Source organism: Camponotus vicinus, unplaced genomic scaffold (genome assembly GCF_025532165.1).
Source record: "Camponotus vicinus isolate PSW18456_S1 unplaced genomic scaffold, iyCamVici1.0 SCAF_6, whole genome shotgun sequence".
In the NCBI taxonomy this organism is placed as follows: Eukaryota; Metazoa; Arthropoda; class Insecta; order Hymenoptera; family Formicidae; genus Camponotus; species Camponotus vicinus.
This window is the reverse complement of record NW_028141978.1, coordinates 9,448,371-9,466,606: the sequence shown is the minus strand read 5'-3', so window position 1 is coordinate 9,466,606 and position 18,236 is coordinate 9,448,371. Positions and strand designations below refer to the sequence as shown.

General features: G+C 40.7%; 1 protein-coding gene across 2 annotated transcripts in view; it reads left to right on the top strand.

The window, feature by feature from the left end:
• LOC145972727 (uncharacterized) overlaps positions 1-18,236 on the top strand; it is a 238,513-nt gene that overhangs the window by 125,350 nt on the left and 94,927 nt on the right. For both annotated transcript variants that reach the window (XM_083101588.1, XM_083101587.1), the window contains exon 6: positions 3,763-3,837. In XM_083101588.1, the coding sequence (XP_082957714.1) occupies positions 3,771-3,837 (67 nt within the window). In that variant the 5' untranslated portion in view covers positions 3,763-3,770. The remainder of the gene's footprint in view (positions 1-3,762; positions 3,838-18,236) is intronic.

Below are 18,236 nucleotides of genomic sequence, written 5' to 3'. Positions count from 1 at the left end.
CGGCTTTGCGTCACAGGCGACATTCTGCAATTTTTTCACATGTGCGGGTCGCGAGGATAGAGAACAACCAATGTGACTGGCGATCATGATCGCGCACGGAATGCATCGCGTAAAACTCAACGATCCGCTCGTAGTGACGGAAGCAGCGGCGGAAAGAAGGTTTAAAGTTGGAGCCTGAAAAAGTTGCGGGAGGACCTAAGTACGCGCACGCAAACGCGTAAAACGACCCACAACGATAGGGTCGTTTCCTTGCGCATCCTCCCTCCTCGCCATCAGGATCAGGGATTCGCGTCCTTGGGTTTCTCAGCGCTTCTCAACATTCGCATGCGCATATATGTGTATCATCACACTGATACGCGTGCTGTCGTTCGGTATCGTTGTGTACATGGAATGTAATATGGTGGCCCGTAGCGTCACATGGCTATTTAGAGGAGCTGCAGGATAGCTCCGAGAGAAGCGAGGATCGAGGAGGGTCGCTGAGAGCAACGATGCGGCTGCAAGAAGTAAGGACACCGGGGGGAAAACGTAAGAGACCGACTCGAAGAGAAGCTCGAGGCGATGCACCCTCTCTTCTCCCTCTTTCTCCTCCACCCTCTCTTCCTCGCTGCTCCTTCTCTTCTTCTCTTTCCTCCTCTCTGCTCCTTTTTGCTTCTTCTTCATCGTATCCACCCTGTACGAGCCATTCCTCGTACCGACCCTACCGTTATTTCCCGTGTCCCTTTGTTCGCGCGGGCGACAGTGATATTCTGCGGGAATTCGCAGATGTGGCTCGCTCGCATCCGCGTCTCGGTTCGTAGGCCTGGCTTGCGCGAGTTTGCGAAAAGCCAGACCAAGTGACACCGGGGTGGCGCGCGCTGAGCACGGCATTGTTGCTCAGTGACGGGCTAATAAAGAAAAATAGAAGCTCCGGCGCGCGCCCGCGAGGATATTAGTTGTCTTCTGTGTTCGTGAGAGGCCGGAGTGCTGGCGAGAAAAGAATAGACCGTCGATCTCCGACGAGAGAAAGAGAGGAAGGAGAAAGATAGATGCCGTGACGGGACTTTATATTTACGTGTTTCTCGATGTTGATACCGATTACGTCTCTGCTAGGATTTCATTTGAGAAGCTTCACGTCGCAATTTTATTTATCCACTGTACGGATAAATATAAATGAGAAAACGTACTCCCACCTATGTTTAAGGTAAAACGAAAATATAGTAACTGATCATAGGAAATATCATCGTTGAATTAATATTATAATTAATCTGATATTACAAATAGCTATTCGACGAAACTAGCTACTCGCTTTCTAAACCGAGCAAATAGAAAAAAAGGAGAATTTAAAATAAATTTAAAATAAATTAATGGCATTTTGAGAAAAAGACCTAACATAATTATGAATATTTCCTATAATAATAAATTTTTAATGTAGAAAAATAAACTTTTCATATTAGCATGCCAGTATCAGAGGTTACACGTATAAAAACATATTAATGGTATGATATATAACTTTGTGCAATGAGCATTTTCATTCGCATACCATTATCGAAAAATTTGTTTAGTAATGAAAGCCAATTTATTTTTGAGATCTCGAAAATACATACATTGATAAAATTAAATGTAAACATTATTTGTTTACAACGTTATTTGTTTTTAAATACTATGAAATGCACATTGTAAATATTTTATAGCACATTTCGTATCGGCTTTAATATATGTAATTACATGCATTTTTGTTTATTTTATAAATTTTCAAGATTCCTATAAAACTTGTGTTTCTGTTATGTATGTTATATATCTGTTTCCATTATGTATAATACGTGTCATCTTTTATCTATGTATATTAAAACAAGAAACGATTCAGTCACAAAACGAAGCGTTCTTATGGAAGATCTTTTATATGTTTTTAATATTTATCATTCACATTAAGATTGTTAACTTACATCCATAATATACCCAAATACAGATGGCCAAATCTCATTTCATGTTTACACTGGACATGTTCAGCAGATTGAAACAATAGTTCAGTATCAATTGAATGCGATCGGTATATCTGAGATATTCAGCGAATCGGATTCAATTTGCTAGCGCTCAAGTACACGATTGTTGTCTGCGCTCAATGCACTGACTGCTATGATATTCGTATTCAGGGAAAATTATTGCAGCATGTCGCCTGTATCAATTGTGACGGTTATTGCAAGACGGTAAGCCCGTTTGTCCGGATTGACGCAAAAGAATTACGAGTAAGCGCATCTATATCAAGAAGATGAAAATACTCGGTGAAAACGCAAATTTATTTAACGTGACGGTGGTAATTTACGTCAGACGCGTTTACACGGAGAGCGTCGTGGCTTATATCTCGTACCTTTATCTCGTGACAAGATGTATATACGTTTTCGCACGTTTACATGCATATTTCATCGTGCGCGCGAAACACATATACACATACTCGTATCCCCTTTTACGTTGCATTATATCTATACGTCTTATCATGGACGCGCCAAGCGGGGGTAGCAACTTGTTCTTTCGCGCCCTTTATCTTGCTCCCATTGTTTTACGTCTTCCTCGTTTTCAGCCGTCGTGTATCTTCCTTTTTATTCGTATAGACAGTGCCTGAATACCGCGAATTCGACCGGTTGATTCTGCTCGAAAGGTCAAGAATCCGTGAAACAGCTAATGTCGCTCCGCCAGATCGATAGAGAAAAATAAAAATCCGATGATCGGATATTAGCTCGCTCTTTTGGAATAGTTGGAAGCAGGAATAAGAGGGTCGCTTCGAGCACAAGGACGAAATTTCTCGTCCGCGTAATATGTGGCTTCCGAAAATTTGCGCGGAATGCAGGCTTCGTCTCATAAGATTGCGTCAAATTTCTCTCCACCCCGCTGGAGAATGTCGATGCTCACTCGCGAATAAAGGGTCTTTCCTCTCTTAGCCACTCGGTGTATTTTTATTGGCGCCAACGGATTTTGAATATTTACGCGATTCGTTTTTACACGAGTACAAAGATCATACAAGTTATAAAGATCGAAAATTACGAAAAAGATCGGATTGTCACGTAATATTATATATATTTATATCGAGATTACTTTGTCAATCAAGCACAGGGTAATTGAAGTCGAGATGCATTAGAGACAATGTTTTAACACGAGAATGTCTGATATGTTTGATCGCCAGTCTAATTTCAGAACGTGCCCGAGAGGTCAATAGGCTACTTATTCTCGGGTCCGATACATGAATTACCCGCCAGCGTATCGATCCTTGAATTTCTATCGTGCCAAGAACGATCCATCTCCCTTCGTGACGTAGCCGCGGGCACATCCATCGGTACCGTATTATAACTGACCGAAAGAAGGATTAAGGGAACGTTCTTTCGTATCAATATTATAGAGAAGGGCTGTTCCCTCCTCTAATTGCGTTGAGCCGTTGTTTGGAAACGAGTATAGCACGCATTAATTTGATGTATGTTTTCTCACGGTTTCTTGTAAGGGAGGAAGGATAAGTCGAAGTAGCACGAAAAAAAAATCGATATTGCCCTGGCACTTGTTTACACAGGCTATTTTAGCAGTATTCGGAGACATTCACCGTGCTTTATTAAGACGGAAAAAATAATGATTTACTCGCGAATAGACTTCCCACCACAGACACATAGTCAGATATATATTTCGAGATTATATTTTAGGTCGATCGATTGAGTCTTTCGGCTGTTTGCAACAAATAATGTCCTTAAATGGCATGTACAATATTACATTGTTTAATAACTTTGATATTTTTTTTTGTTACAGATTCGAAGATGAATTGGCCATTGGTGCTGACCTGCTTTTTGCTGCCGCAGTCGTGCATCCTCGGCGCATCGCGCGGTAAGTTATTTTATTAAAAATTATTTTTGCCAGCAACTATTTTTGAGATTATACATATATAGTCATTCTATAAGAGACATTAAAATATATTCTTTGATACTAATTTAAATATTTTTCTTAATTTAAACGTTTTCTAAATATTTTCAAAATTTTGCTATTCTTAATATATTTGTTTATTTTAATATTTTAAATATTATAATATGGATCTAATTAGATGCTCTATAATTTGCGATTGGAGTGCAAAAATGGAATTGTTTATAAAATTAAAAGATATTTTATTTTATGAATGCGCTAGATATTTATAATAAAAAAATTGACAAACTCAATCTAACTATTAATAATAGTATATATGTATAGTTGTGTATATAATTTAAAATTTATCAAATTATTTAAAAAAATTATAAATTTAAATGAGTCTTATCTTATCGAGTCTTATTTATCTGAATACTTTTTGTGTATATTTGTTGTAATAACATTTTGAAATTAGAAAAAGTAATGTGTTTATTAATATAAAATAAAAAACACGTACGTACTATATGAGAAAATGAAGCGCAGCGTACCGTGTAAAAATTTTTGCAAATTATTTTACGCGAATTTTACACCGAGCCATACTACCAAGACTATTCGTTGCACGACTATGCCATCGTTACTGTCCTCCCTGCTGTGCAACGAGCTGCAAAAGCCAGGCCTGTAAAACCAGAAAAACCCACGAATTGGGTCATTTCTTTTTTTTCCGTCACCAACGACGAGCGGTAGTCGGGAGGCAGGCGGAAAATCCTTAATCCACCTCGGTCGCTCGGAATCTGGCGTGAACCCGTGCGAAAACAACGCTGAAGGGTGGATTATGATGATCGTGGAAACAACGTACTGGAGCATTGTTCGTGTTTCCCGTGGTATGTGGGCGGGCGGTTTTCCGGATGTATTGCACACCCAAGCGTGACCCATAACCGCGGCTCTTTCCTTCCAGTTCTCCCCCAACTGCGCGGGCGGATAGACAAATTAGTCCTCTTTCACCCTTACTCGAGTTGAGAGCTAAGAAGCTCAACGTTTGTACCAATGGAGCTTATTTCGCCACTAAGCTCCTGCGAGTCGGTAACAGATCGCCTTATAATGACAACGAAGATACGAAATATGATCTCTTATAATATAACAATCGATTCAAAGGGATATCAAAGACAGTTTTTCATTTGAAGCTAGTAAAATATTTCTTCGTTTCTCCAACGTAAACAATGCAATTAAAAATTTGACTTTTTCTCTTCCAATTAATATAAAATTAATAATTAATAATATCATATATAATACAGAATAACTTTATATATAATATAATTTTTTATATCATTTATTTCATTAACATAATTATGTAATTATAAAATATTTATAATTAATTTTTTAATTTGAAATATTGAAAACACACCAAGCAAATATATATATGTATATATATTAAGAATTGTATAAAATAATTCTAGAAATAATCAGGGTTAATCAATCAACGTTACACTAGTAATTCTTTTATTTCATCATGTAATAATAATTAATACATAATTCTTTATCGTATAAGCGCGATCACGCTTCAATCTCTTTGAAACGGCGCGTGCGACCGCATTCGTGCTGCGGTAAGCTCACTATCCTATTTGAAAGTTGTCCAGCAGTGTTCAACTTGTTTGGCCCTATCGAGGCAAATCTCCCTCCGCCCACGTACGAAGGAACGGACACAATCTCTCTCGAGTACGGCGGACCGACGACCGCGGACACGAACTTCGATTTCGAGTACACAAGAGACATCGAGTACGCGTCTACCTGACGCCAATCCAGGTCAAAGTGTATTTTCTCGGTCGCACTCTGACGGCGGCAAACGAACCGCAGCGGTGCGCGCGCTCGAAATTCGCTAAGGCGAACTTTCCCCCCTTTTGACTTAATTGGCGGCTTTCTCGCACGGGGACCGTCTTTGACTTTCCTTTCAACGACAGAGGAAGTCCGAAACTCGCCAATGGTCAGCGGCGCGAAACAATGGTATAAAGACTCGCGAAGCAACGAGTTACGGTGGTTATGCAGCAAACGAAATATCATCTCAAAGGTATTGAAAAGATGGAAGGCTAGTGACGTGTACTAATTTACTTCGTGCATTTCACTTATGCGTATATGTCGATGTTAAATCCATAAGCTTTCAGCTGAATATTTATAAATTCTGACAACTTGAGATGTTTCATTGAATTGAATTTCTGTCAGTCGTATATTATTTGATAAAACGATATCAATGGTATCTTAGGATTCTGTTTTCTTGCTACCATATTGTGTTTTTTTCCATATAACAACGGGTAATAACTTCAAACCATACAAGAGAGTCGTTCGATCAATCATAGATTCGTTCTATCTCTCGATTTTCCAATTTATTTGAGATATTCTCGGTTTTGTGAATATCGTGTAGAAGCAGAAGGCTAATAAATTATTAATAATAAATTATTTGTTCTTTGTTACGGTAAATCACTTCTTTCGAGTTCTTGAATGTGGTAACTAACTTAATTGGCGGCTTCGAGACAGCCGCGGACCGTCTTTGTGGATTGAAGTGGCGCGGGACCACGACGCTTCAGAGGGTCGTGGACGGCAACTAAGAAGCTCGAAACTTGTTAATGGCATGGGTGTTATGGGACAATGGCGTAAAGACCATTGAGATTACGAGGGGACTACAAGACTTTGCATTTGATGCAAACGACCAATTAAGTTGTTAAAGGAGCACGTTTTTCTCTTTTTCAGTCGAACGTTAAATGTATGTGGAAAATAATTTAATTACTGTCGACGTTAAATTCACTCAAAATACTCAAGATGACTTACATTTATGAATTTCCGGGATAAATCTGAAATTAATCTTAACGAAAATATCGAGGTATATAATAGCTTCTGAGTTTGAATGATTAAAAATATCGAAGATGAATTAAGCTTTAGGAATGTAAATGGATGATTGCACAAATGGGTGATTATTCGATACTAGATTTATGACCGTTGTTGGACTTTGCATATATTTAGCAAATGACAGTGAAATACAATATGGCAGATTGGTCTGCTCAGTAGAGATATAATATCTCGACGCAAAGCCATGTTCGCTAGTTACTGGCCAGTGGAAACGGTAAATCTAAACGCTTACATGGATAGCGCATTACGTGTACGAGAACTATCGTGTTTATGCGAGCCGCTATTATTTTGAATATCAATGCGACATTAAGCCGATGTAGACTGGACGTAAATACGTTTTGCACTCTCTTAGCGAATAAAATCATTTGGCCACAGGTGTCATTTCCGACAATTTGGCCGCTGTTATTTTGATTTGCGTCAAATTTTACCGTCATTTCGAGGACATTGTGGTTTTGAAAACATGAGAGGGTTCTCGTAATTCTCCAAATGAATACCAAAGCGTTCAGTAAAAAGTTATTTTTAGCGTAGGTACAAAGAAATGTTCTTCATTAGTACAACTTTAATTTCGGCTTGCAATAAAAATTGAGTCAAATATAAAAAACTATGCGTATAAAATAATTTGTAAAATAATGCGATAAAAAAATAATTTTGCAGTAATTGGCAATTTTTGTAGATACATTTCAGTGGCACACGAAATGAAATTTTCAATCTTCACGCGCAGGAGAAAACCAATACTATAATTTTGATTGCTACGCAGAATTGCGAGAGATTCACGCGCGCAACAATAACGCATTAAGTTTTTTTGTTTGATTCTAGTACAATGCACGCCCGTTATTCCGCTCATATCACAGCAATCTTGCTTTAAACTACGACGCAAAAATTCGACGGATTTAGTTATATTCTTGTAATTCCTTTGAACGCGCGATGAATATTTGCTTTGAAGTAATCTGCAGCAGAAAAGGGTACGCGCCCCCTGATATGAATAACCTTTCTCATCGAGACAGGGGTATGGGAGGGAAGGAGGGGAAGAGAGAGGGAGAGCGAAAAAGAGAGTTAATTTTACGACGAGAAAAATGCGCGTTTACCGGCCGGTCGTGAGAAAGGGGCGAGTGCCCGAAGCGAAGCGCTGAATTCGTTTCTTGTCCCTGGCGCGAGTGGTTTTGTACCTTTGTAATAAAACTGCATTTCCATTTCCGCGTACAGCACGCGCGCGTTGAAATTAACGTTACGCGGAGACGGGCATTACTCGGAGTTTCCGGTTAATGGACCGTAACGTTTATATCTGGCTGCTCTTGGTAATTTATCGACGACGCGATAAACGCGCGATAAATGTTACCCAGCCATTGACACTGACGAATACGCATCCTTTATACATGTACACCGTCGCGTGCTTTTGTAGGGATTATCTAAGAATCTGACGATAACTAGGAAACGAAATAAAGTTTTTTTTCTCATATACACCGCATACAGGGTGAGTTTTTTATCTTGAGACATCGAAATATCTCGTAAAGTCTAAAAGATACGATAAAATGTTTCAGACAAAAGTTGTATGGTTTCAAGGGGGACATAAGATGGTGCTATTAGTTTGACCTTAAAGAGTCACCTGAAGGTCACCTCCAACTTTTTATGGGACACCCTATATGCTTTTACATATTCTTGTAGCTCATCTCGAGAACTTTCCAAAACACTATAATTAAGTTAGTTTTCGGTAAGTACTTTCCGAGGTATGAGGCTTGAAATCATTTCTTAATTTTACATAAACCGTAAAATATTTTATAAAATATTCATTTTTCGATTATCTTACCTAAATATTTTAGGTACAAAATAATGAGAGGAATCAACTGGTGTAAAGAAAACACATAGTTATTTTTAAGAAAAAATATGTAATTTGCAATTAACAATTACATAGTTGAAACCATACAACTTTTGTCTGAAACATTTTATCGTATCTTTTAGACTTTACGAGATATTTCGATGTCTCAAGATAAAAAACTCACCCTGTATATGGAATCGAAGATCAGTAGGGAATGAACAACGCTGATCCAACTATCTTTCGTCCTTTCTACCTTTCACTTTACTTCTCCCTCCCAATCTCGCGATAAGTTTCCCTCTGCTTAGGAGCTGGATAGTGTTTGTGGACGAGAGCACGAGGACGCTTTTACGGAAGCACACATAATTTTCTGCCGCCGACTACTCGCGCTACCTTGGCGTGGGTGCGGTGGATCATCCTTATCTGACCGCCCAGCAGATACGCACGTTTCTCGGCCGAGATAAGGCGCATCCGACGCGGTAGATTTTCACGATCCTACCGCTTTAGATTGTTCCATCCTCTCTATGCCGTTCCGCAAGACACCTGATTTAGTGCCATAATCGCCCGCGGATATTTGCCTTGTGTTGTAACGCGCCGAACGGATAAGCGCGCGTATCATTTAAGGGCGTGTTAATGCGCCCCAATCGTACGTGCCGACATTGCATCATAATTCCCGGCTTCAATACGGTTCTGTTGATGCTAAATTTGATATTTATTGTATTAATTATACAGTTTCTCGATATATCAAAAACAATTCATAACGATTTATATTGATTTTTGGAACATTTGATTAATTCATCAAATAAAAACGTCTCAATGTGCCACAAGAGATGTAATAGACGAGAATATCTCTCGCTTTCTCTTTTCGAGTAGTTACTTACAAACGACATTGGACATATGACAATGTTGCATACCGATTTTCTCGGCTGGGTGTGTTCAGGGAGATCGAAAAGCTGTAATCGTAAAATGTAAGTGCATCGTTTGGTTGTATCGTGAATCCGATCGGGCGAAGCTATGACGGGGCGAGAGCTTTAAATTTTCATGTATCGCCGTATCACGCGAGAACGTACGTAAAGCGATTATATATGGTCGTCCCACGGTCGCCTCTCTCGTTTCCGTAACGTAGAGGGGAATACCACGTGGAAGGTTAATCAGAGTCAAGGCAAATAAGCGGAGCTACCCGCTCGGTAATTAGCCAGGTCCGTTAAAGTGGATTCCGACACTGATGCACACGCGCTTGCGCGCGCCCACCCGCGAGGAGGGCGCAAAAAAGGAGCGTCGCGACGACGATTAAAAGCCAGCCCGACGACGCGACCCCTCGTAGTCTCCCCCTGCCTACACCCCTTCCTCCCTTCTTTTTCACGTTCTATGCTCTTTGTCTCTAATAAAGCCGAAAACGTTTTGTCGGGTATTAAATTTGGACGTGCGTCGCCGGGAAATACATTTAAGGCGGCGGATCGGTGATTAAAGCGGCGGGATTGTTCCCTGGCAAAATTGACACCGTGGAATTTCTCGCTTACATCGCTTTATCCAAAGGCTCGTCCATATCGATACTTCAATTACTAGCTATCAGCATGTAACTGGTATAATGATAAATTTCACATATTATTATTCATAATAATAATGATTTGTTTGTACATTTACTCGCTAAATCGAATGGTATTTGTAACGCTAATGTGCAATTTGTTATTTATTTCGACGTTCAACTTTTGTCTCTCTCGTTCGGTACTCGCTCATCGGTTCTCGCACCCTCACGTTCTCATTAACCTCTCCACCTTTCGATAGCGTAAAACACTCGAGGCACTCGTGTTATCTCGCACGCTCTATCGAGCATCCTGCGAAATCTCACCTGCACAACGTGGAGGAGGCGGCATGTCGGAGAACAGAGCGCGCGTTCAAGCTGCGCGCTGTTATCGGGGGATGGAAAAAAAAATGGAAAAGAGCGACGCGATTCCGCCGGAGCGGAATAACGTGCGGGGAGAAGGACGAGAGGGTGCGCGCAACGAGAGGGACGAGGGGGAGGGAGACGCGAACAACGCGCGGGGGAGACAGGGAGGGAGAGGGATAGTGGATGGGAAAACCGGAGGCTCAGCCCCGACCGAGTTTTTCGGCGGCATTACCGATTTATATTTTACGCCGGATTTACCATCGGATGTGTATGTTTTTAATATCCTGGATGCATCCGCGCGCGTGCGCACGCGCACGAGCGCATCGATGCATCCTCGCTCGATGCCGAACGCTCAACGGAGCACGAATAGCTACCTCCCCCCTTTCATTCTCCTACCCCTCGTCGCGTTCTCGCTCGTCTACGTTTTCCTCTCATTTCTACACAAATCCGCGATCTTTTATCCGCTTTCCTCTCGCTCTCTGCCCTTCTCTCTCTCTCTCTCTTTCTCACACACACACACACACACACACATTCTCACCCTCTTTCCGTTTCCCTCTCACTCGCTCTCCTCGCGTGCCTTTAACATTTTCGTACTTGTTCCGCAAATTTCCTCGCCTTTTCTCGCTTGTTCACTTCGTGATTCTTTAAAATCCTTTTCTTTGTGTTCCTCGGCTATTCATTTTCCTGAGTAACACCATTCCCTTGACTGGCCTCTGGCGAGCGTTAATTTCGTTTTAGTGCGCTCCTATGCAGTTACTAGGTTGTGCCGTGACTTCGTGCAGCGGGTTAGTAAGTGTATCTTCACGTCACTTGTACTTCACTTAATTTCATTTTATGTATACACGAGATGTACACCTGTTATGTATACACCTACAGATTTTTCCGCGGCTCTCTTTTCGCGTACGAATTCTTTGACCAATTTGAAAATAATTGCTTTAACGATAACAATGAGGCACATATAATTTGTGATATACACGTGATTTTTACGATCTGCGCGAGCTAAAAAACTCTCTCTAATTTTAACATAAAGAGAAACGTCGAAAAAATACCCTCATTCTTCCCCTTTTGTCTTTTTGTCTTTTTTCAGACAAAAGCTCGCGCGATAATTAAAGTATCGAATATCGTGCAAAAGATATTTGCGCGATATTAATATCGCGGCGGATTGAATATTCAACGCGCGTTTTCTCTAGTATAATTACGAATGCATCTAGGGGGTGCAGACGCCATGTAAGAGCCGTAGAAGAGATTAAATACGGGACCAGCCGACCGGCCCCGTGTTTGTGTACGCGATCAAACCTGTTTTTGTTCGTCTGGACCGACATACACAGCGAGGGTTTTCTCGGCAGAGCTTCTCTCGTCGGCAGAAGACGAGAGATAGCACGGTAAACGCGATGAGAGAAAGAAGCAAATAGAATGAAAGAGAGGGAGAGACAGGGGAAGGGAGGATTGGCGGCAACGTGTTCCGAATAGTCGGCGCCTTATATTTGCCCATTAATAGCGAACTACCATCTCTATGCCTAGTCGGCGCTGAGAAATTAGCGGAAGCGCTAATTGTGTTACGTAACCTAGTTAGCGATGTGTGCACTTGGCAATTCGAAGCGAAGATTCTCTCCCACACCTACCCCCGCTCCGTTCCCTGAATCCCATCCCTGGGAGAAACGATCACCCCTGGGTACACCTTGAACCTTTTCTAGCACGCGAGCTGCCTACCGAACGAGCTTTTTCGTCCTAATTACCTAATCGTTGCCGTTCCTCCATCGTCCCCGTATATTTGGACGACCATTTCTTTCCCCTCTTGCCGCGGTCGTCGCGCATCATGATGCACAATGCCAAGTTGGAGCGTCGCTTTGCATAATGCCTACTTGCAGTGAAACTGTACTCGGGTTTTCTCTCGAAAATAACGTTACGAGTCTTGAAAATAACATTATGAGCTAATTTGAAACAAATTTAAACAAATTTCGTCGTGTAAGTTCCATAGTTCTGCTGTGGAATGTGTACGCGTGAAAATTTTTCCACGAGAAAGTACCTTTCGTGTTCATCGCCCCACGTCATATTTCTAAAGTGAAACGTATCTTACGCGAAAGAGGAGGAGAGAACGGCTAGAACAGCATCGCCAAGAGAATTCGCCGGCGGGCTATTTTCGCAAAAACGAGTTTGCCGGAGAAGTTGGCCTCCGCCCGCGAGAACATATGTAAACAATGCAACGCGTAAACCGACGAGCGGAAACGAAATGATATTTGTGCAAATTAATCTTTGTGAGATTGAAAACCCGGCACGTCTACGTTACTTCCGAGCTTACGAAGCTCGCGGCTGAGAACCGAGAGATGTGCGCGCGTGAGTCATCTCGAAATACGTTGTGCGTCGAAAGAAGACTTATAATCCATCTTAAATTGTATAACACTTTTGACAATGCGTTATTTTTCTTATATATTTGCACGTAAGAATTATACGGTTATATCGAAATCGTATGTCGCACTCGAAATAGTCCGCAACGATGTGGTTGGAGAGTCGCAAACCCTATCTCAATTAAAACTGATGGTTCCATATTGTTCAAGCGGGAATGGTTCGTTTGCAATTTGCAGTGACACAACACGGTAAGTGCGGAGAGTCGGTACGCAACCCTCTATATATGCTACGCGTACATATAACTGGGGTATATAAAGCGCTTTCGCGAACCAGTTTCGCCGGTACATCGCAGGAAGCGCATCTCTGCAACGCATCTAACGCTCCTCGATACCATTACCGTCCTATTGACGAAGCGACGAAACGATCTTTGTCATTTTAGACGAACGTAACGCGGAGTTTAACGTTTACGCGTTTGCAAGTGTGAAACCACAAACGCTGTTCTCTGTAGCTGCTCCAATAAGAAGTCATCCCGATAGAAGAGAAATCTCTTAATTTTCAATGTCATGATTTATCTTTCAATGTCGCAATATTAAGACATCTCTGATGTCTTCGAAGCGATTCGCGTCGTGACACTCGATGTCGTGTCACGGCCACGACGAACGAAGATGACAAGTGAATGGAGAGGAACTTTATCATACTTCTTACGCGCATAAAACTCCCTCTCCCTCAATGGCTTATCCTCTCAAACATCGTGACACAATGCCAATGCGACCTGTCGTTTCGACACCCCTTTACCTTTCAATCTACCGCGCCATCAGCTATTTCCGAGGAAAAAATAGAGAGAAGAGGCGGGACGCTTTTCTTTAAAAGCTCGTTCGCCGCGATAGATTCATCTCCGTCGCCACGTGCCGCGAAATGATTCTCGGGGGATACATTGTGTCGAGGGATCGTTTTTGCGTAAACAAGGTGATCCCGATCATAGAGTACCAAATATCGGGCCGATACGTCGCTCGTATCGGCGGTCATGAAAGATAGAAAATTCGGTGATCTCTTGGATGATCGAAATCCTCCTCTCTATCACCAGTCGATCTTCTCTCGTCATTTTTTTTTCGAGCACGCACGCACGCGCGCGCGTTACCTACCCGGGGATTGTCCCAATTTTTTTATCGTCGCGTTTTATTCGACGTTTTATCGCGAGTTTACGTCCCGACGGAGTTTGATGGACTCTCGCGGCGCCGTTTTAACGCCTGTATCAATTTCAACGGAATCACCCGAGAACGAATCGTACGAGGAGAATTTCCTTCTCGCGACATTCTGATGGAGAATTACAAAGTACTGCAAAAATTTATGAGACTTTTGATTTTTTTCTTCGTTTTTTTTTCACTTGTTATTTGCGATATTAAAAGGGGGGAGTAAATTCTTTACAGAATCTTTCCTCTTCAATTTATTGTTCGCGCGAGAACTCGGAGCGAAATTCCTTCTCTCCGTCTCTCTCTGTTTTTTAATAATTTACTTTTGCTAGTATTTTCTTTTGTTCCATAAAATATGTAGTGTAATGATAGCAACGGGAATCCAGTACGGACATGGCTACAGAGAGACTGAGATTCGCAAGTGTACATAGCCTGGAGATTTGTCTCGCTAAATCTACTCTATGTAGCTTTGTAGGATCGAAAGCAGCTTGCTCTAGACAAATGGTATGTATCAAGTGTATGAAAAAAGACGGAATCTAACTAGAGCGAGTTTCCTCTAACTGAAAATATTATTTTAAAAGAGACATTCCAGTTAATTTCAAAAATGGATATCTATAATAAATATGGGTTATATGTAAATATTAATGTATATTATACTTGTATGTTATTTTAAAAAATATGACTGTCTATTAAAATTGTTATTTTAAAAAATATATTATTTAACGAGAAGAGATAAAGAATATATTATACAACGCAGAATCTCTCGCTTCTCTATATTTTTTCCATTTTAATATATATTTTTTAAACCTATATTTATATAGAAGATACTCTATTATCAGTTTCTTATTCCTTCCCCAATACATTGCAGTTAAATGTCACAAATACGCGTACGTTACATTCGTCGCAGCATCTCTATTAAATTGTATACATAAACTACGAACTTTTGTTGCTATATTATCTCCGCTTCTACATACGCGGTGGCGGCGCCGGTAGTTGCATTTAGCAAAACATTATTAAGTCCATACTTATTCGCTTTAAAGTGGACCGAAGCGCGAGGCTTGCATTAAACACGTACGTACATTTGTGTTCCCGGTACCCTCGTAAACATCCTCGCTAAATTCCGCGCAGATACGGAGCACGAACTTTCGGTGCCGTACTCGGCTATAATATTCTGCACATGCTGATTTCCATACGGCGTTGTAACGCGTAAGAGTTTTAATCGCATCCTCGCAATGGCAGTCGTACGCATTGCATACGTACTGTACGTGTGTGTGTGTGCGCATTTCCCGAGAGTAGGTCACAAGCTACCATGTATTTCTATCCGCGACGTAAATATATAAATATGCGTTGCGTGCGTGCATGTGTGAAGGTGCGTTGCACGCATACAACATAAATGTAAAATCACTAACTGGATACATGGTGCCAAGTTTCACAATGCGAAATATCGGCTGACTGGAAAGCCGTTTGTCACAAAACACATCGTCTAACACAAATGAAAAATACTACTATTATTTTTTCGGGATTAATGTAATTGTAAAAACACGAATAAAATTACTGAAGATATTCGTAATTTTGAAGAAGAAGGAAATTCGATCAATGAAAGCCTATAACTTTTTAATATCCACAGAGATGTAAATTGATTACAGAGGTAAATTGATCCACAGAGATGTAAATTGATTTACAGAGATGTAAATATAAATATAAATCTTACTGTCAAATATAAATGTAAAATAATTATAAATATAAATAGGTATAACTATAAATATAAATATTTATAAATACAGTTTGAAAATACAAAATAAAGAAACATGTAGACATCTATTTTGGAAAGTATCAATTTTAAGGGAGAAAGGAAAATATTTTAATTTAAAATACAATATTTTAACACTCGGACAAGAATCGGCACTTTCGTTGCCCTTAGTTACGCGCATCGCGATACTCATCAGCCGCCGATCGATAAGTACGAAGTCACCAAAGTGTCGACTTACTTGCGTAACAATTTAATCGGCAAACGTCCACCCACGCCTCCCCATCGATAAGCTTTAACGGGAATGCCGGCGCCAGAAAGCTCACACTGGCTGAGGCCAACTAAGGGAAATCACGGGAGGGCGAATCGAACGCCATTCGGCGAGCTTTGAATAGAGGCAACGACCAAGAAGATCCCCACGGGCGATCTATTATGTGATTGCTCATTATTGTTTTACGGACTCGACGAGTTAGTTGGCGATTGAGGAACTCGAGAGATGATGCTACGGAGAAAACAGGATGAAGGAGAGATGGATGCTGGCTTTCGAAAGGAGGAGGTAATAAAATCAAGGTACCGATGGCTGTGTCTCCAAGTCTCTTCGTTGATTCTTTCACTGATAATCGAGTATAGAAAGGATAGAAAGGAGCGAGAGAAAAAGAGGGAGAGAGAAAAAAACCAAAGAACACTCGCGGGGTGAGTAATTACGCGTCATGGCAATGTGTAAATCCCGGCGCACATTGTTCATTCCAATCTCGTTTTTACCGCGCGGCCAGTGAATTTTAATCGTGCCGCATCCGACATAGCCCTTTGTGTTTGACGTACAAGATGTAACATATCCTATGGCGTGTATTCTACCTGCTGCGCGTGTAAGTGCAGCGCTTTAATTAGACGCTTTATTTTTTGTGTCGCGCAAGCATAAATAATTCTAATTCAGTACTTTATAAATATTCGTCCGTCCAGATCTGAAATCTTAACATCGGTTCGCGACCCAATTCAATTACGGGATTTCGTTTTAACTTCGCGTTTCAGAGATCTAGACCTGAGTTAATGAGAAAAATCGCGAAACGTAAAGGACGTCCCATTCTCTCGTAAGGGCTCCTGGTAGCGGAATTGCATTCACACAGGCAAACCGTGAATCTTCTTGTGTTGTTGGTGAAGGGAAAACAGATTGCGAGGTCGCTTTTGTTCGACGAAGACACTGCTGGCGTTTTGCGCGGGCGGAAGACATGGATAGGTCGATACATGACGGCCTGTGCTGGTCTCAGAGAGCTTTGGGTTCCAGACTAGGTATCAGTTTACCGCGAACTCGTTTGCATCGCCGGTAGAAAATATGTATAAACGATTTGCTCATAACAATGCCGGTATGTATACGGTAAACGAGGTCGCATAAGCTCCTACAAGCTCTAGGCGGCCACCCACGATGGAAATAGAATTCTGTATACTGCACACTCAATCATTCCCTATCTATCCCTCCTTTAGTGCCCTTTCGTTTCTTGCCGGAAATATTCTTCTAGATGAACAGTCTTTTACGCGAAAGCGGCGAATGATCGTTTCTCAATTTTTATGCGTTAAAATATATCACTTGTTGCACAATTATAAACATCTTTACGCGTACGTTTGAATGACTGCTTTTTGAAAAGATGGTGCTTCTTTTGCATGAAATACGAAGATAATTGCAACATTGTTCGCATATTTTTTGTCTTTATTTCTTGTATAATATTTTACAAGTATTCACACTTGTAATAATAAAGAATTAATCGAATAATTTGGAAAATGCACACAAATTATTCTTCACAATCAAAGATAATTCCTCTTTCATTTCACTTCAGATATTTATCGGATATGTTTTTCGCAGAAACGGCAGGTACGAACATACGAAACGCAATTTCCACGTCAGGACAATAAATACCGAATAGTGGCGCGATACGGTTGAAATGGAACGAAAAAGGGCGTCACTCCTCTCGTGAACTAATAAATATTCCGATAGCGGTCTTTATAAGCGGATAAACATCTCGATATATAATTCTCCTCGAGGATATACGAATCGATGAAAGCGGTATGTGTTGCATCCCAATACAATGCAGGAGGAAAGCCTCTTTAGCCGTTTTCGACGAGTTTCGATATCTTCTCATGCCGCCCGCAATTCCTTAAAGCTCGGTCATGGGATTGATGTTCAAGATTGAATATTCGCTTCTTTATACGAGTGAATAATTCTTCGTTTGATTCCAAATGCGAAATCTTGACAAACCGCTTGTATTCAAAGTTGTCAGTTTACAAAATTTCATAAATTGACACATTAAAATAGACGCGATAAATGTACGCTGTAAAATAAAATATTCTCGAATAGATACGAGAAATGTTGAAAGCACCTATTTGGATTTTATTATTTCAATAAACAAATATGCATATATATTATTTCTAAAAATAATAGATTTTATCTTTATTTTATTTAAGCGCGATGTTTATTCATTTCCTGAACCGTTGAGCCGGATTATTAAACGCGAACAAAGA